Below are 20,711 nucleotides of genomic sequence, written 5' to 3' on the forward strand. Positions count from 1 at the left end.
GCATTAAAATTTAACTGAATCACTTTGCTGTACATCTGAAACTAACACATCGTAAATCAACTATACTTCAGTAAAAACAAATTTGTTTTAAAAAACTGTATATAAAATTAAAAAAAAAAAACAGAAAAAATTTTTATAAAAACAGGCCATGATAGCACCCCATTCCACTACTCTTGCCTGGAAAATCCCATGGACAGAGGAGCCTGGTAGGCTGCAGTCCATGGGGTCGCAAAGAGTCGGACATGACTGAGCGACTTTCCTTTCACTTTTCACTTTCATGCATTCGAGAAGGACATGGCAACCCACTCCAGTGTTCTTGCCTGGAGAATCCCAGGGATGAGGGAGCCTGGTGGGCTGCCATCTATGGGGTCACACAGAGTCAGACATGACTGAAGTGACTTAGTAGCAGCAGCAGCAGCAAAGTACACTAGTTTACAGTCTGAGGTGAAAGAAGACCTCAGCTAGAATGTGCATGTTGGGTGGCCCAGACTTTCAGTCATTCTGTGCATGTCCACGAGGGATTCCCTGATGGCTCAGCAGGTAAAGAAACCACTTGCAATGCAGGAGACAAACGACACTTGAGTTTGATTCCTGGATCAAGAAAATCCCCTGGAGGAGGAAATGGAAGCCCACTCCAGTATTCTTGTCTGGAAAATCCCAAGGACAGAGAAGCCTGACGGGCTACAGTCCAAAGGATCCACAAGAGTCAGACAAGACTGAGTGACTGCATGCACGTCCACAAAAGACCAGGGAAGCACTGTGAGCCCTGACCTTGGACTTCAGTAAGTTTTAACAAATGAGTGAATTCCCGAATACAGAATCTGCGGATGTGAAGGATGGACTGCATTTAACAGGAGCTAAAATTCAAATTCCTGAGATTTTCATTTTCCTTAAGGGGAGAGAAGAGGGGTTAAGGAATTGGAATAAAATATTTTAAAAAGTGCCAGAACACTAAAATCCCAATCTTTGAAGGGATCTTTTTGAAGATCCGTAGCTCAACCCTTCCCCAGTTCTTCAGCCCAAATGAGCAATCTGAGGTTTCTGCACAAACATGGTGGAAAAAGCAAGGCCTCCCTCATCAAGCACAACTCTACTGTCAGGAGCCTCTTCCTCCATCTGAAGCAAAATCTGCACTCCTGTAAGACCTTCGCCCTAGACAGAGTTCCTTTTGTCACTCCACGACCCTGAATAAAGGTCATCCCTCTTCCACACAACAGACATGCAAATCACTGGAAAGCATCATGTTACTCACTATCCAGGTGCTGGATAAACAAAGGAAGTTACACTACAGATCAACTGTGTCCGGATCCTATCATTTGAGACAAGATGTGAGTTTAATTTGAACTGTAGGGTGAGAAATGGAATATTTCCTGCCATATCAGTAAACATGGATGTCACAGTCATCACTGATTGCAGCCTTCCAATGTGAGCCGGTGAGCCCTGAGGGAACTCAGGAAGGAAAAAAATATCTGTCATCTCGCAGCCATCACACTGCAGCCACTCCCTACGGTGAGCCCCAAGGAAGCTCAGAATGTGGAAAACACAGAATATCAGCCCCCGATAGCTGAGGTGAGTATCAAAGGCATGATTTCAGTGAGCCCAGACTCTTGCATCTTCCCATACACAGAAAAGTGCTGAACTACTTAACCTGGGATATCTGGCTTTTGTTAATTAACAATAATCTTTTGATGTTCAGACTACCTTCCCTTTGTTGCAAAACTTCTATATAACCTGGCTCCCCCTCTTGCCTCCTTGGAGCATCTCTCAAGGTCACCTGAGATACTATCTCCTGGGCTTAAGTCCTAAAAATTCCCACCAAATAAAACATGACTCTCAACTTTTAAGTTGTGAATTTTCTTTTAAAGGTTGCGAATATTTTTTAAGTCAATAAGGAAGAAGAGTGAATTCCCCTTTTGACTCAAATTCTCTTTGCCTGAGCCATTTCTCTAATGAGCAATACTCTATAACAATGAGCAATATTCTGTGTTCTTTCTGGGCATCAGAACCAATCTGAAGCACTGCACATGGACCGGCACTTTTCATCCTCATGACAATCTATGAGGTGGGGACTGCAGTTACCTCCAACTACTACAAGAGCATCTTGAGGCACAGAACAATGAAGGAAATGACTTCAGGTCACACAACAAGGAAGTGAAAGCAGCAGGCTACCAGTCAGGCAGTCCCACCAGCATGCCAGGAGTACAAGCCCCCAGGAGATCCTCCAGAAACCAAGACCCCATAAAACAACTCTCCAGTGGCTTATAACTAATTATAAGAAGAGATATAGCTAGGGTGTGTTTCATTTCTTTTTAAAACTAAAGATCATGGAATCTAAAAGGTGAGCCAAGGTGGTTTTCTGCAACCACAGCCCCTAGAATTCCAGCTCCCAGGCACCCCAATGTCCTGGTAGTTCAGAGACTGGCATGGTGAGTCGGTGGCCCCCAGAGAGCATATCTGCTCAGGGTTTCACAAACTCCAAAGTATCAAAAAATCTAGGCCAGGACTAGATATCCTGGTCTATATCTAGATACATGCATGCATGCTAAGTCACTTCAGTCGTGGCCAACTCTTTGCGACGCTATGGACTGTAACCCACCAGGCTCCTCTGTCCATGGAATTCTCCAGGCAAGAATACTGGAGTGGGCTGCCATGCTCTCCTCCAGGCGATCTTCCCGACCCAGGGATCAAACCCAGATCTCCTGCGTCTCCTGCATGGGTAGGTGGGTTCTACACCACTAGCGCCACCTGGGAAGACCCCTATATCTTGGTAAGAGGACTTGAAAGGAAAGGAAAAACTGTTGGTTCTACCAAACCTCAGCGACTGGATATTGTGGACTGACTACAGCAGACCCACTTGCCAAGTGATTTTCTGCTTGGTTATCTAGGAGGAAGGAAAGCTGTTCTTTATAACCACATTGTACTTCTGCTTGACCTGTGTCAAAACTTGGATTTTTGAAATGCAGATATGTTGCTGAGATTTTTCTTGAAATATTTTGGAAATAAAGTGTTGAAAACTGGCTCTCAGAGTCCAAGAATCACGATGGTGCAAACCTCCACTGAGTGTTTGGATCCTTGTGTGTGTGCCTCTCAGCATCTCTCCTTATGCCTCAGACATTCAATCCAAGAAGTCTATCAATTAGATTCCTGCAGCCCATCTTACCAAGATAAATTATTTCACTAAAACCACAATTTTAATCAAGCACCAGGCAGTATGCCAGGCATCAGGCATCCAAAAATGGCTAAGAGAAGTGAGCTGGAGATAAAGAGCTCATGGTCAAGTGAGGAACTTGGACCGCGAACAACTGATTATTAAAGTGACGAGTGCTGTCACAGAGCACATCCAAAGGGCTGTGGGAAGGGATGGAGGGAGGGATTCATTCGGTCTCGGGGCGGGGGGAAGGGAGGAGAGGTCTCACAAGGAAGTGGCTTTGGAGCCACACTGAAAGGAATAAGAAGAGCTTAGCAGGTGGCACAAGGCAGGAAGCTCACTCCAGGCAGAGGCCCAAGACACAGGAAGAGAGAGCAGCCGAGCCGGAGGAGGAAGGCACTGGGCAGCTGCAGCAGGTCGGGAAAGGTCTCCATTGTCAGGATGAGGGGTTAGGAGACCATCCTAAGGGAAGTAAGAAGCCACCAAATGTTTTAAGCCAAGGAATAACAGCATCCCAGCAGTATTCCCAAAGACAATGCTGCTGACCTCGCAGAGGAGGAATTGGGGAAGAGAGACTCTGGAAGAAAGTATGTCAGGACCCCTTACCAAACTCGGGTGAAACATAACAAGGATTTGAACCAGGCAGGGACCGTGGCCGTGGCCGTGAGAGTAGGTTAGCAGCAGGACTGAGGGCACTTAAAGACGGAGCAGAGGTTGGGAGGGCAGCAGGGAAGGTGCTGGAGAACCTGCAGCTCCTCTAAGGAGCTGGGTGCATTCTATTAGCTCAAATCAACAGTTACAGATCAACAGTGACACCTGTTAGGATCGGTTTAATGGGTAAGACAGTGGTGTCATTTTGGGACATGCCTGACTCAAAGATTCCACGCCTCGCCTGGGAATACTGCACACCGCACTGTCGCTTGCACACTGGCCCGGCTGCTCTCTCTCCCTGGGTGATAAATCTGATGGCCAGTCTGGAACAGGGCAAACAGGGAGGTGGCTGGGACTTTAGGCCACAGACGAGGGGCTGAGAGCAGACGAGATCAGTCCCTCAGAACGAACATGAGCCTCACATTTTCAGGTCCTCCCTCCAATCCTGATGAGAGAGGCTCGACTTCCCTACTTACATGTACCTACGCCACACACACACACATACACATATGCACACACATGCACATGTGTACACATCCACATATATGCACACATGCACATACGTGCACATACATGCACATAGATATACATGTGTGCGTATACATGCATGCACACCCCAGAAGGAAAACAGTCTTTCAACAGGACGAGTCAGTGGGTCACCACAAAGCACCTCTGCCTGGGTTTCCCTGGGAACTTTCTAGGGTAGAACAACCCCGCCTACTCCAAGGTGGACCCACCCCTCAGATAACTGGGTGGCCAGCAATGTTGCAGTGTCAGGACTTACAGTCCATCCCAATTTCCAAAGCACTTACATTCCCACCGGACCACGGAATAACCCTGCGTGGTGTTATCATCTCTAAACAAGGAAACTAAGGGGCTGAGAGGTTTAGGAACCAGAAACAGAGCCCCTGATTCCATGTGGGGAGCTCCTGGAGCTACAGTGGGAGATGAGCTGAAAATGCAGAAGCAACTCCGGATCGCCCCAGTGTGGAGCATCACCACCTCTATATCACTCATCCATCCACACACCAGCCAGCTCCAGTCCCCTGTTCCGTGGTCCTGATCTCCCGCTTCAAAGAAGAGTTACGCTGAGCCAACCCTGAGTCACCCATGCCAGAAACTGCAGAGGAGCCTGTGGCCCAACAAACAACAAACCTGAGCATCCAAGGGACAGAGAAAATGAGAACAGATTTGAGTTCAGGCTGAAAGAGAAGAAGCAGAGATGGAGCAATATCTTTTTGCAGCCAACCACCAAAGGTGCTGCCATATTTTCCAGTGGGAAATCGGTCAACCCCAGAAGCGTCGTTTCTGGCCCTCTGCCTAGAACTAATCTGAGCCGTGACCATCCCGCACCCGAAGGCTGGTAAGACACCCACCTCCAGCCGCCTCCGCTGGCCCTGCAGGCAGTGCAGCAGCGCTGGCTCACATCTGCTGAGCAGCGGGTCCCACTGGTGAGCATCCGCAGAGCTGCTGGCTTCAAACCACAAGGGATCCAGGGAGCAGGAGGAGGCAGCATCTGTGTCCAACAACGGAAGAGTCTGGCACTCCAGCCCAGGGCTGCCCCCCACGGTCTGGGCAGCATCTGCCAGGCCCTGAGAAGCCTTGAGAGTGAAGGGGAGAGAGAGGAGCCGAGGGTGATCGTGGGGTCCACCCAAGCTGGCAGCCTTGGCCTCCATCTCCTCCAGGCTCTGATGAGGGCCCTCAGCCTCTCTGGAGGGTGGGCAGCCTTCTGCTTCTCCCCGTTCCCCAGCAGAGCCCAAGGAGAGGCGAATGAAACTAAAGCTGGAGGTAAAGACGTCCTGAGAGCTGGCAGGGACGGAGGGTGCCTGGGGGCCACTTCCAAGGCTGCAGCTGGTGTCACTCATGTCCTCCGGGGATGGACAGCCTTTGTTCCAGGCTTCCCGGCAAGGACTCGGGGCCTCGCGAGTGTCCATGGACGGCAGCTCCCCTCGACAGCCAGTGGCCCTGGGGCCACTCAGCTTGCTGAGCCTATTGGGCAGGGCAGTGCCAGCTCGGGGCTGAGCCCCAAGGAGCCCTGGGCTTCCTCTCACGGCCGTCAGAGCCGATCCTCGGTGCCCCACGGTCAGAGCCAAGGTGGCCGTGCTCCTGGGAATGAGGCTCCCAACTGAGCAACCTCGCCACTGGCCTCCAGGGTCAAGGCCACACGGGCCGGCCCTGGACTCAGGGTGGTGAGACTCCTTGCCACATGCCCCTCCCTGGGCCCGGAACGGAGCGCCCACTGGCAGGGAGAGGAACCCGATCCTGGGCCCAGCTGCGCTTCTCATGTAGCCCGGCCTCCGTGCCAGCCGCCTCCTCCGAAAAGACGCTGCAGGTGGTGAGCAATCTTGGCTGCCTGGAGAGAGACAGAAAACATCATCATAAACACACACACACACACACACACACACAAACACACACACACACACACCTCTCTCTGGCTCAGCCAGAAATGGAATGGAAAACAACCCCAGGCTCAGAGGTCATCCCTTGGGCATCTGTCAAACAGAGATGCTAGCTCAGTGGTCACCAGGCCAACCTGGCAAAGAAACTGATGATCCTCAGGAAGTGACCCCGGGGATGTGTAGACACAGCCCAGTGTCCCACCTCCTCTGTTCAGCCAGAGCAGCTGGCACAGCTATTATGCTAACATGTCTCAAGCACAACATCGGCAGTTCCTTCTGAGCCTCCAGCATCCTGCCTGTTGATCGTTTAAGTGCACCAGCGCTTTCATCCTGGAGTGGCCTGGGAAGCAAACGAGCTGAAGCTGAATGCCAGCGCACTCCTCAGAATGAGAGCCAATCACCTACTCTGGCTGCTCTTAAGATATACGTATGGTTTGGTTACCTGAGTTTTCCACGGCTTTGCATGCCTGTGGACCGTGGAGAGCTGACTGAGACCCTACGCCCATCAATTCATCTCACAATGAATTATAGGAGGCCCTGTTTGCTGTGTTCTCCAAACCAAGGGCTGTGTTCCCCTCCCAGCTATGCGAGAAGGATAGAGACAATGAAACTGCTGATGCCTCTCAGAGGCATGATGCTATAGCAGCTGACAGCATAAGTCTCGGCACCTCATTGCCTGGTTCAAACCACACTGTGCCATTTCTTGCTGTGTGACATTTCAGAAGTTACTTAGCCTCTCTGTGCCTCAGTATGCTAATCAGTAAAATGGAGATATCAACAGTACTTCTCTCCTAGGACGGTGGTGAACATTAAACTAAATGAGTTACTACAGGCAGACCCCACAGAACAGTGCCTGGCACTCAGAATAACTGTGATTAAAGTGTTATTAACAGTTACTATTTTGATATTTTGTAGCACCTCGTTACTCATCATGTGTCCTCATTTGCATTCATTTCCATAGCTCCCTACCAAAGTCATGTGAATCAACCAGGAACTGTAACATTTCTTTCAGTTAAGGAAACAGGCTCAGAGAAATCAAACCCCTGCAAGTGGCTGAGTCTTGGGGCCCTGCCACAACTCGAATCAGACTGGATGGAAGATGCAAGAGCAGACAACGTGAGGCATAGCTGTGTATCGGGCAGCCTGTGCTGAGAAGTGGAGCGCAGCTCCCCACCCCTACTGGGTCCACACATCTTGCCCTGCCCTACCTCCCAGAATACAGATGGTCTCAGATTCTTCATCAGGTAAACAGAGAGCGCCAGGCATCCAGGATCCCACTGTGTTATGACCACGCCCTGCATTTAAGTTGCTTGATAAATGGTGGATAAATTAATGGATGTGAGGATACATGAAAGGAAAGTAGAATGGATGGATGGATGGACTGGGGCCCATCTGACCCCAAATCACATGCTTTTTCTATATCCTTTTCCTCCAAGCACATCACTTAAGGATGACAACTGGCAATGACAAGAAGTCAAAGAAAGGTTTTATCTTCTCTTCTTTCTTCTTTATTTTTTTTCTTCCATCAAAGTTTGAATTGGTGGAAAAGAACATGGCAAAAACGTGCAGAAAATGTACAGAAGGAATCATTAATACATCATTTTGGACCACTCACTAGGATAGCTACTATTAAACACACACACAGAAAATAACAAGTGTTGATGATGATGTGGAAAAATCGAAACCAGTGTGCTCTATAGAAATGTGCACTTATGGAAATGTAAAATGGTATAGCTGAAAAGAGTATAGAAATTCCTCAAAAAATTAAAAATAGAATTACTACATGGTCCAGCAATTCCACTTTTTAGTATATGCCCAAAAGAATTGAAATCAGGTTTCAAAGAGATAACTGTACCCCTGTGTTCATAGCGACATTATTCACTATAGACAAAGTGGAAACAACCCAAGAGTGCCTTGACAACTGGATGGGTCACACATGGTCTATCCACATGATGGGAAATCATTCAGCCTTATTTTAAAAAGGGAAGTTCTGATTCCTGTTCCAACATGAATGAACCTCAGTCTTGACAACATGATGCTCAGTGAAATAAGATAGTCACAAAGGGACAAATATTGTTTGATTCCACTTATATGAGATACCTTGAGGAGTCAAATTAATAGAGACAGACAGCAGAAAGATGGTTGCCAGGGGCTATAGGAAGGCAGACGGCTGGAGGTAGGAGAATGTTGCGAGCTAGTGCTCAGGGGGAACAGAGCTTCAGTCTGGGAAGATAACAAAGTTCTGGAGATGGACAGCGGTGACAGAAACAAAACAATGTCAATGTCCTTAATGACACTGAACTGTACACTTAAAAATGGTTACAAGGATAATTCTGTGTTATACGTGTTTCACCTCAATAAAAAAAATTTTTTTTAATAGACCAAACTAGGTCACTATGCTCTGTGATCCCAAGGAGACCCATCCTTTCCCTCATTGCTCTCACCATCTGAGGCTGCCCCCTGCACCCGGAGGTGGTCAGCACAGGGCTGCAGGAGCTCAGGACGGGGCAGAGGGATGCCAAGAAGAACTAACTCTCCTCTGCCTGTGAAACTGGCAAAATATTTTTTGAAAAACAAGGAATCCAGAAGGAAGCAGAAAGAACACTGAATTCTGGCTTCAATTACCAAAGGAAAACTATTCAGCAATTTCATACCTTCAAAATGGAGTCCTGTGAAATCTGTATTGTCTTTTGGCTTAAAGAGACTTTAAGCTAATTTTTTTATGCAAGTCCAATCACACAAATAACTCTTCTGAAGTTAAAGGAGCAATGTTAAGTAGAAAATAATTTGTTTGAAATTTCACTTTTTTTCAAATGCCTGTAGAACCTTGGGTCTGAGTAGCCCTCCATAAAGCTACTCAACCAAAGGTCTGAAACCTCCCCAGGCCTGGCCCAGCTGCCATCCAAGCAGTTCCCCAATGGGAGCCTGAGTTCCTGGGGGGAGGGGAGGGGCCTGTAAGATGCTGTCAGGCCACACTGTTCATCAAATGAGGGGCTGAGAGGTAGGGCTGGGGAATGGGGGTAGCCCAGCCCCTGAATCCTCCTGTACACCAGACATCCCCCCAGGTGTGAGCTTTCCCAGAATGTGACCCCAGATACAGAGACTGTCACACGGTATCAATCCTAAGCCTCCAGAGAGGGCAGAGGAGCTGACAGCGTTGGATCTGGAGGGCACCTGTGGAATGAGCTAGAAGGAGTATAAGAAACCCATACGGAGCACATGGCTGCTCTGAAACCTTTCTCCACTTATTTTTTAATTGTTTATTTGAGGACATCTATGATGTCCCTCTGGAGAAGGAGATGGCAACTCACTCCAGCATTCTTGCCTGGAGAATCCCCACAGACTGAAGAGCCTGGCAGGCTGCAGTCCATGGGGTTGCAAAAAGTCAGACACGACTGAACAACTTAACACACACACACTCACTTGATGTCCCTCTGTGCGTGCATGCTAAGTCACTTCAGCCATGTCTGACTCTTTGTGACCCTATGGACTGTAGCCTACCAGACTCCCCTGTCCATGGGGCTCTCCAGGGAAGAATACTGGAGTGAGTTGCCATGCCCTCCTCCAGGGCATCTTCCCAACCCAGGGATCGAATCCTCCTCTCTTAAGTCTCCTGCGTTGGCAGGCAGGTTCCCAACTGGGAAGCCCCGTCCCTCTGACCAGAAACCAACTGCTACTTATCTATCCTGCCTGAAATCCACCCTGACGTCCAAGCCCAGCCTTCACATCCTGCGGTAAGGAAGGCTTCTAATGCATTCAGCCCTTGGAGAGAAAGAGTCCTTCTGGCTCCCTGCTGCAGTCAGCTCTGGAAACAGAGGTTCAGGTGGGCAGGAAGTCGACTATGGCAAGACGAGGGCAGGACCTGAAGCCAGCTGTGCCCTCTGTTCCGTGTAAACCCAGAGAGGGCTTCAGTCTGCCCAGCTGGCCCCAGACAGGCTGAGGCGGAGGCAAGCCCTCACCAGCTGTCTCCTTCCCTGGCAGCCTCACACTCCACAGCAGCTCCAGGGGAGGGGAGCACAGTCCTCTCACCTCTTCACAGTGCAGACCGGCAGGTCCCTGCTTACGTGGGATCCCGTCTCCACCTGCATCCACCCAGTGAGCTCTGAGACTGAAGGGAGTGAAAGACGAGGGCTGCGACTTGGCCCAGATGTCATGGGGCTCCCACACACAGCCCAGCCCAGATAAGATACCCAGGAGCATCGGCTTACATAATTTACGCAGAAAATGGGAGAAACCAATGTTTCCAGCCAGGTCGGCAAGGATTCTGCCTGCCCCACCTCTAAGGCTCTCCCTTGATTCATCAGCTACCTTGTCCAGATCCCCCAGCTCACAGGCCTTCACCAAGAGCCCACATTTATTAAGAGTCCCTATTAATTAACACCCAGCTCTGTCAGTTATTCTCGCTGGTGTATATAAACTGTTCTCAACTTATGCTATAAATAAGCTCCATGCGATCCTTACAACAGCCCCCCGCCCAAACCCTAGTATACAGAGAAGGCGTCTAACATACATTGACCAGATCATATTCATCTTTGACTAGGAAATCTAAACTACGCAATTAACATGCTCATGAATTTACTTGGAAGACCTTAAAGCCAATACCCAAGTTAAAATCTACACAAAATGCTCGTGTGGGTTTGGGAAAGGTGCTCGGTGATGCTAAGGCCCCATGGGGAAAGCACTTCTGCCTCGTGAAGGGGAAACACAGGGACTCGGAGGCACTGCTGAGGATGTGTAGAATAATGAGAGACATATAAGCACATGATGACTACAAAACATGACCTGTGTATCAGTATACAGTGGAAACATAAGTGAATATACTCTTTTCATGGAAGGAATTTTAATCCTATTTTTCATGGTCAAGGCATAGACTTTTATAAAAAGTTCAGGTTAACCAGAGGCTCTGGATCATAAAGAAACCACACATCCCTGAGGATTAACTTGTTTTCCAAGAACCAGAATCCAATCATATACATTAAGCACAAACACTCAACTGAGCACAACTTCATCTTTCTCAGACAGTTCAGAGAGCACCTGGGGATTCGGAAGTGCCTCGGGGTCACTGTAATAAGAATCTGGTGAGCGAGACAAGTGCTGGAGAGAAATAAATCAAGCTTTACTGCATTTCCATTTTAATTGTTCGATCCACGCCAACAAAACCAGTCCTCACTGAACACAGGATTCTGGATGAGGATGTATCCCCACCCCCAGACTGCTTATGATCCAGCACGGGATGTCAGTCATGTACAAAAACCGTCCCAAGATGCAATGACTAATCAACCACAGAGAATGGAGAATTCCATATGAAGTGAGCTAGTGGAGTTACCAGAGAAGGCAATGGCATCCCACTCCAGTGTTCTTGCCTGGAGAATCCCAGGGACAGGGAAGCCTGGCGGGTTGCCGTCTACGGGGTTGCACAGAGTCAGACACAACTGAATCGACTTAGCGGCAGCAGCGGCAGCAGTGGAGTTCCCTGGGGCTTCCAGGTGGCGCCAGTGGTAAGGAACCCACTTGCCAATGCAGGAGACGTGAATTCGATCCCTGGGTCGGGAAGATCCCCTGGAGGAGGGCATGGTAACCCACTCCAGGATTCTTTCCTGGAGAGTCACAAGGACAGAAGAGCCTGGCAGGCTACAGTCCACAGGGTCACACAGAGTCAGGCATGGCTGAAGCGACTGTGCACACACGCAGTGGAGTTGCCTAGCTGGCTCAGTTGTTTAACCTGACCGCAAAGCAGAGGGCTCTCTGAGCTCCAGAGTACTCCTCACTGTATGTGCTACCCCAAAACTCACCTCCTGGAGTTAAAGGGAAGGGTGGCTCAGAGGTTAAAGCATCTTCCCGCAATGCGGGGGACCTTGGTTTGATCCCTGGGTCGGGAAGATCCCCTGGAGAAGGAAATGGCAACCCACTCCAGTATTCTTGCCTGGAGAATCCCATGGATGGAGGAGCCTGGTGGGCTACAGTCCACGGGGTTGCAAAGAGTCGGACACGACTTCACTTTCACTTTCACTTTCAAAGTGAACGCAGACCGTTCCAGGGGAGACAGGACAACTCTTATAAGCAACCTGCGCCCAAGAGTCCCCCCGTCAGCCTGACCAGAGCCTCCTGGTCTGTGAGACTTGCTCCTTCCCTGTCTTCCTGGCAGGCTCCCCTGCCCCCTCCTTTATCCTCAGGGGCACCTCCCTAAACCTCTCCCACATCCCTCCCCTCCAAGCACCTGCCTGTCAGAGGACACAGACCCTGTCCTTGAGGGAGCATGGTGAGCTCTCAGGGCCCTTGCCCTCCTGGGAGGGGGCAGTGGTGATCACGCAAGCACACGGAGGAAGAGAGACGGGGAGGGTGACGGGCAGACTGGCGCTGCCCAGCCACAGGTAACGGAACCCTGGTTTTGGTCAGTGGGGTCTTGCGATCTGACAAGTGAGCGAGAGGCAGGGAGGCCACGGGGGGAGGCTGCTGGGAAGATCCTGAGAGAGGAAGGGACGGAGCTGCAAGGGCAGATGGGGGACCCTGGTGGCAGGCAGGTGGCAGGATGGAGCCAGCCGCTGCACCCGGCTGCACCGGGACTGGCTCTTTGTCCTGAGAGTGATCTCTGGAACGAGGCGGAATTTGATCTGCATGTTTTACGAGATTCTCTCTGTGGAGAGAGACCAGGCAGGAACAAGAAAGGACACAAGGACAGCAGTTGGGAGGCACCAAACCCAGGGCAAAGGAAGCCCGCAGCTTCCCACACACAGCAGGGGGCACCAAGCCAGGAAAAGCCATCCCCTTGATGTCTGCATCCTTCTCTGCGCCACAGCCACCCCAGGACTCCTCGTAACAATGGCCAGGGAGTACACTTTCTTCTGAGCATTTTGGGCACGCTGCCCACCCTCCACCACCCTCTGACGACATTTAATTTTTTAATATTTGGTTTTGGGGCTGTGCCGGGTCTTAGCTGTGGCACATGGGATCTTCATTAGGTCATGAAGGACCTTTCACTGTGGCGCTTGGACTCTCCAGTTGCAGCATGGGCTAGTGCAGCACACAGGCTTAGTTGCTCCATGGCTGTGAGATCTTAGTTCCATGACCGGGGAGTGCACCCACACCCCCTGCATTGCAAGGCAGATTCTTAACCGTTAGACCATGAGGTACGTCCCCAAGAAACACTTAGGCAAAGAAACACTTCAGGGCCAGATAAATGAGATTCTCAATCTTTCTGTAAAGAACCCCTTCAGAATCATCCTAACTAGTTTACCAAGATGCCTACATTTTTAAAAACATCCATTAGGCCAAAAATGTCTTTATTTTTCCTTGTCAGCTTCTACCATTATACATATATCCATATAAAACTCCCCATACCTAAAACAAGCCAGCTGCATCCTCAAGAACCTTAAATCGCTTAAGCTTAAAGCTTAAATCGGGGGCTAAAATCAGAAGTCCAACAGGAAGCACATTTTCAACAGCGTCATCAATGGGCAGGGAGGACCAGGCCGTGCGTGTGTGTGTGTGTGTGTGTGTGTGTGTGTGTGTGTGTGCACGCTCACACATGCATACTCAGGTTCACACATGCCAGAGTATAACAAAAAGACACACGCAAGTGTGTATGTACATACACAGATATTTATGGGAATGTAGATTATATATATACATGAGCTTCCCTGGTGGCTCAGTCAGTAAAGAATCTGCAGGGAGAGGGAACAGCAAGTATACAGGAATGGCACGATTCTTTCTCAGGATCACTGAGAGTAGGCAGGGCAAGGCCACAGGGGAAGAAGGGACGGCAGGCTGTGGGCAAGCCTGGAGGGCTTCCAGGTGGACGCAGTACGAGGCAGGGACCTGTGCTGAAGAGAAGAGGAATGGATGAGAACAGAAGAGCCTGGAGAAAGGACAGTGCCAGTTAAGGAGGAATTCTGGCAGAAGGGGCGGGCTCAGGAGAGAAAGAACCAAAAGGAAACCACTGGTGATTCCAGGAGGTGTTGGGTGAGGGACACCATTACACCAACGCAGCCTGTGTGTCCAGCTGCTGTCACCGCTGTCCTTGGCTTTAGTTCTGCAGCTGAAATGCTGAGATTTTGGATCAGTGGTTCCCAAACAAGGCTGCACATTAGAGTCACTTTTAAATGTCATCTTTTAAAAATTCCCCAGTCCAGGCCACAACCCAGGCTGATGACATCACAGAGTTGGGGAGAGGGCCTGAGTCCTTTGGAGGCTCCCTAAGTGACCCCGTAGGCAGTAGGGCTGGGAGCCTCTGCTCTACGGCGGAGTCCTGAATAACCTCCTAGAACACTTGGGAGTTCAAGCCTACCCTAAACTTATTCACGGCACTGTAGATCCTGTTTCTTCGCAGAATCTTCCTCTTTTGTTTCTTGGAATGCAGCTATAGTTGTTGCCCACTACATGCAGACCAAGTGTGATCTGGTATTTAAAACTTGTCCCCATACATCTGTTCTAAATCTTCTCCCCCACATAGGGTTTCCACTTTCTATAAGACAATGGGAGGCCTGGGCACCGCCCACCCCCGCCCCTCCTGCCCCCAACATGACCATGAGGATGGCCCAGGAGGCCAGCAGCTTTCTCACTTCCCCAAAACCTCCCTCCACCCACCGTCTGCAGTCAGGATAGCAGGACCCAAACACGGTTCAACATTCAGCCCACTTTGGTGTTTAAGGGTCAAACCCACACATGCACCATGCAGTGTGGGATCCTGGATCAGATCTGGGAACAATGAAAGGATATTCATGGAAAGTTGGTGAAACTCAAATAAAAGCTGTAGGTTAGCTCATTGTACCAATGTTAATTTTTTAGTTTTAATTATCCTACCATGATACAGGGTTTCCCAGGTGGGACAGTGGTAAAGAATTCATATACCAACGCAGGAGACCCAGGAGATGCAGGTTCGATCCCTGCATTGGGAAGATCCCCTGGAGGAGGAAATGGCAACCTATTCCAGTGTTCTTGCCTGGAAAACTCCATGGATAGAGGAGCCTGGTGGACTGCAGTCCATGGGGTCACAAAGAGTCAGACATACATAACTTAGCAACTGGACAACAACAAATATATAATATATATTATAACATATTATATATGTTAGCATACGGAAACCTGGGTGAAGGAAACTGTATTATCCTTCCTGCTGCTGCTGCTACTAAGCCACTTCAGTCATGTCCGACTCTGTGTGACCCCCTAGACGGCAGCCCACCAGGCTCCCCCGTCCCTGGGATTCTCCAAGCAAGAACACTGGAGTGGGTTGCCATGTCCTTCTCCAATGCATGAAAAAGAAAAGTGAAAGTGAAGTCGCTCAGTCGTGTCCGACTCTTAGCGACCCCATGGACTGCAGCCTTCCAGGCTCCTCCCTCCATGGGATTTTGCAGGCAAGAGTACTGGAGTGGGGTGCCATTGCCTTCTCTGTACTATCCTCCCTACTTTTCTATAAATCCATAAGTATTCCTAAATAAAAAGCTTATTTAAAACGCATGTACACACCCTCACACAAATTATGGACCTGTGCTTTTCAGTAGGAAATGGTACGGGCTCTGGAGACAGATGACCTGCATTTACAGTCTCTCTCTACCACTTCCGAGTGAGTGCTGCTGGGTGACTTGCGACTCTGCCACTTGCGTTATCTGGTCTGTCGCCTGGGACTCCACCTCACGGCATTGCTGAGACACTAGAGAAGGCTACGAGTTTCACTGCCCTCTGCCAAGCCTGGCACACAGTAATCATTCAAAAGCTATTTTTACTTGCAAGTCAGGAATAGAGCAAAAGTATCATCTGAAAGCCAAGGCACCTGGACATGGCCCCCTGTAGGCAGTGAAAATGAACGTGTTAGTCGCTCAGTCATGTCTCTTTTCAACCCCATGGACTGCAGCCTGCCAGGCTCCTCTGTCCATGGAATTTTCCAGGCAAGAATACTGGAGTGGGCAGCCAATTTCCTTTGCCAGGGGATCTTCCTGACTCAGGGATTGAACCCGGGTCTCCTGCACTACAGGCAAATTCTTCACCATCTGAGCCACCAGGGAAGCCCTGTAGACCGAACTTAAGGTAAAGATAAACCAGAGCAGAGGAGGCTCTTGGAGGCCAACACACACGGCACCTAGCATGGTGTCCCTGGACACTTAACCCACCCACTCTCGTCGGCCAATACCTGCCCAACTCTCTGATCCAATGTCCTGAGTTCTCTTTTCTTTCCCTTTTACCCCTGGATCTCCTTCCTCCAGGTGAAGCAAGTGGTAGAGGAAGTTGGCAACTAGAGACTCATAAAACCCGTGAAAGGGTTTGCTCTGAAATCACTGAGCAGCCTCCACAGTACTATTAATTCTCATAAACGATTGTCTTTTTTCTTTCCATGTAAAGTGCTACTCAAAAATCTGATCACCATCTGAACCCTCTCAAGAGTGCTGTTAGCTCCAGATGGGTGTCGCTAATGAATTTTTTAACTGCTACCCTAATAAAATATGGATGAACCAGAAGGAGCCCTCTCTGTAGCTGTTACTTCAAAACAAGTTTCTGCTCTTATTTTTGCAGCAAAGAACCGTAAGCTCTCACATCCACCCTAACAAAAGAGAGCTTTGCTCAGACTTGTCCATCTGTAAAGTTCACAGTTAACCTTTTTCATGCTGTATTTTATGCACTGGCTTATTTTCATGGCTTTCTAAATGCCCCTCTTTGCATGCCAAATTTGAGACGTGTTTATTAAAAAATGCTCTTAAGTTGTCAGCACTTCACACATAAGTAGTAGCCTGTCTTTCAAGGAAATCTCTACTTTGCACTAAATTTTTATAATACTCAGAATTTAAGCCCATATCAAAGGTAGGTGCCACTTTACATGCCTGTCCTTCAAAATGATACAAGCAGCAAATGTCTGCTGTATGGTCCTACTAGAAAACAAGAGGAAATTTGCTATTTTTTCCCACACTCCAATACTGGAGTGTGGAAATACTTGATGCCCTGGTGTGAAGAAATGAAATGATTCCTATGTTATAAAGATGCTCTAAGCCACTGTGAGCATGGGGGAGGGTGCTGAGGGTGACCTGTCACTTAACTGGGTCTTAGATGTAAGGAAATATTTTATAACAGAATATGATTGTCTTTCTTCTGCACTTGAGGATTCTTCTTTCATAAAACTTCTCTAGTCTCACTTCATATTGAGATACTATATATAGCATCCAAGTTTTAAGAGGCCATCTCTCCATCCAGGAAACTCAAATCTTTCTGATTGATTCAAATGCCATTACCATTTGGAGTGGATGAAAACCAGGCAGGGGCTGGACTGGAGTTAACCTCTGCACCACCTGCAAAGAAGGGGTTTGTTTAAACAGTCCTACTTTCTGGAAGACAGCAGTGGGGAATACTTAGGATGTTTAAGAGAGCAAACTGTTTTCAAGTACCCATTTACATTCACATAGCACAAACTCATTATACAGAATCCTTGTGTCTTCTTGCCTTTGGAGTGCCTCTTCACACTGGAATCAATGCGAATAAAGCAATACATTTTACTCTTAAGAATAAATCTCCACGGATGCTTTGATGCTTAAATATCTCGTGTGCTTTGGTTATATCAATATGTTTCCATACCGTAGAAAGCAACTAAACATCACACAACTCCTTTTGAAAGCTTTTGTTCTCAAAATGAGGTATTTTGCGATTTTTTTTTATAAAGATGAGATTCTATTGTCTCCACCAGTCACTACTATCAGGGAGAGTATCACAGAAAATTCTCAGATCAGGACCATCTGCCAAGGGGGGCAAAGAGCCGGAGATGCTGGCTGCTCCCCTGGAGGCTGGTGTTCAGAGCATGGTGATGACACCCCCAGATATCACAGGCAGGCCAGGCCAGCACGAGCCACATCACCCAGGGAATCATTCCTGCAGTCCAGGCTTCCAAGAGAGATGCGTGTGCATCAAGGGATGCTATGGCCCAGCAGACACACACAGGAGTTCAAGCCACCCATGCGACCAGGCGCCACAATCAGTCATCCACGAGGCTCAGCATCCCAGGAATGACAAGACTTGCAAAAGGAAGAATGACATTCTCAAGAGAGTCTGGGACTTCCCTGGGGGTACAGTGGATAAGAATCTGCCTGGCAATGCAGGGGACATGGGTTCAATCCCTGGTCCTAGAAGATTCCACATGCCGTAGAGCAACTAAGCCCACAGGCCACAACTACTGAGTCAGTGCTCTAGAGCCGGGGAGCTGCAACTACTGAGACTGCCTGCCACAGCTTCTGAAGCCCGTGCACTCTGGAGCCCGCGCTCTGCAACAGAAGAAGCCACTGCGATGAGAAGCTCGAGCACCGCAACTACAGAGTCGGCCCGCTCCCGGAAACTAGAGAAAGCCCACGTGTAGCCACAAAGACCGAGCACAGCCAAAAATAAATAAAATAAGTACTTTTTTTTTTTTGAAAAAAAAAAGAGAGAGTCTGAACCTACCTCTGCCCCTCAGAGCTCCTTGGCGTGTCAACGTAAACCTTTGAACTTGGTTTTCTCACCTGGGGACTGTTAACAATCTCCTCACAGTGGAGAGGCCCTAGAGAGCTTTGCTCTGAGCCACATCTGGCCGCGCATGCACCACAATGCGGAGCTGCCTGTCTGTCCTGCAGACAGGAAGGTTCCCACCAATCCCCACCCTCTCCCCCGGCCCAGAAGGGTGAAAACAGTGCTTTTGTCCTCTGTCCTCCTAGTCAGTGTTCCCTACTCCCCCGCCAGGGAGCGTCTCTGTGTTAGCATCTTTCTCCAGATTAGACCCACACGGTGTGTAAGATGTCAGTTTTGTATTTATGAGTGCACTTCAGTCCTGCCTTCCGGACATTGCAGCCATGTCACCTTGGAGCCACGATGTCTACAGACAAGCCCTGTGTTTCCTCCGAGGATGACTAACCTCATCTGTCAAGTATGAGGTTCCCAGTTCAAGACTCAGAGAGAGGATCTGGCTGCACAAACAAGAGCTGGATTCTGTCAGCTCCCATCTATGTGACGTGAGAAAGTGACTCAGCCCACCTACACCTCAGTTTGTGTATAAAACAGGCATAGGGACTTCCCTGTGGCCCTGTGCTTAAGAATCCACCTGCCAATGCAGGGGACATGGGTTTGATCCCTGATCTGGGAAGATCCCACACAATGCAGGGCAACTAAGCCCATGAGACCCAGGTACTAAGGCCACGCACAGTATAGTCCATGCTCCTCAACAAGAGAAGCCCCTGCAATGAGAAGCCTGTGCACCACAACTAGAAAGTGGCCCTCAGGGAGCGAAAGAGACCTGGCACAGCCGAAAATAAAGAAAGAAAGGCCATAATCCCCACATCTTGAAGGACTGTTCCAAAGATACGATAAAATCACTGACATGTATTTCCAAAAGCCCATCAGAGTTTGTGATTAGTGGTGACACAGGCTCAAAAAATTAGCTTCTTTCCTCAAGTTCTTGGGCACCGGAAGACATCATTGCATCCTAATAGCATCTTACAATTTTCCTGAACTGTGTTATTTCTGTTATTCCGTGTTTCCAACAGAGTCCGCTGCTTCAGACTTAGTTTCGTGCTGTTGTTGTTGTTGTTTTTTTCTCTTCTTATCTTCTTAATAAGGTAGGAGACAGCAGAGAGAAAATAAATGGGTGACTATAAAAGCACAGAAGTCCATGGAAACTCCCAAATTATTAGAAAGATATCAGACGTCTGTAAGCAATTTCTGACAAATGTAAGAAACTCCTGAAGATTTTAATTGATCTATATTTTCCCCTAGAGGTACAGAAATCCTTGCCATGTGCATGCCTCGACCAGCCACTGCTTTGAAAACTTTCTCATGTTCCTTAAGGGAACTATTAAGGGAAAGAATGACATTTCACACTTTTTTCAGAACACTCAGAATCAAGGGTTTTGTCCCTCTCTCTCTTCATTTCCCTTTTCAGTCTTTGGGCTATTTTTCTCAACTTCCATTGATATCCAAAGGCCGACTCCTTTTTTAAAAACGTGTTTAATAGCAAAAACAAACTAGATGAGTCTGTTTTTCTCTAGAATGGGTTTTAAAACTTGAGTTAACTCTCACTAAGGGATTAGAGCGTCCTCTGTACATAGGCTATTTTGAAACAAATGAGGCAATCCTGGGTAATAAACTGGCTTTAATTCACTTATTAACTGAAGGAATGTGGAAATGAGATCAGAGGATTGCTGAGGTGTTCTTTAAGCAATCTGGGAGAACAGGAGACACTCCAACAGACTGGAAACACAAAAGCACCCTCCCGGGTTCTAAAAAGGGAAATAGATCCTTCCTGCAAATTGAGGCCTAGCAACTGCAAATCAATGCGCAGGACACAGACACCAGATGAGCTGCCAAAGGTTAATCACAGGGATGTTATATGAACACTTACAAATGGAAGACGCCTACACGGTTTATTCAAAGTAAGTCGTGTCTGGACTCCCCCTGTGGTCCAGTGGTTAAGAATCCACCTTGCAATGCAGGAGACATGGGTTCCATCCCTGGTCAGGAGATGTGGGAACTAAGATCCCACATGCCGGGGAACAACTATGCCCATGAGTTGC

General features: G+C 48.6%; 1 protein-coding gene across 1 annotated transcript in view; it reads right to left on the reverse strand.

Annotated features, from left to right (window-relative positions):
- DISC1 (DISC1 scaffold protein) overlaps positions 1-20,711 on the reverse strand; it is a 433,412-nt gene that overhangs the window by 342,568 nt on the left and 70,133 nt on the right. Inside the window, exon 2 of the mRNA XM_052639485.1 lies at positions 5,176-6,152. Coding sequence (XP_052495445.1) covers positions 5,176-6,152 — 977 coding nt within the window. The remainder of the gene's footprint in view (positions 1-5,175; positions 6,153-20,711) is intronic.

The sequence above is a fragment of the Budorcas taxicolor genome, chromosome 5 (assembly GCF_023091745.1).
Source record: "Budorcas taxicolor isolate Tak-1 chromosome 5, Takin1.1, whole genome shotgun sequence".
In the NCBI taxonomy this organism is placed as follows: Eukaryota; Metazoa; Chordata; class Mammalia; order Artiodactyla; family Bovidae; genus Budorcas; species Budorcas taxicolor.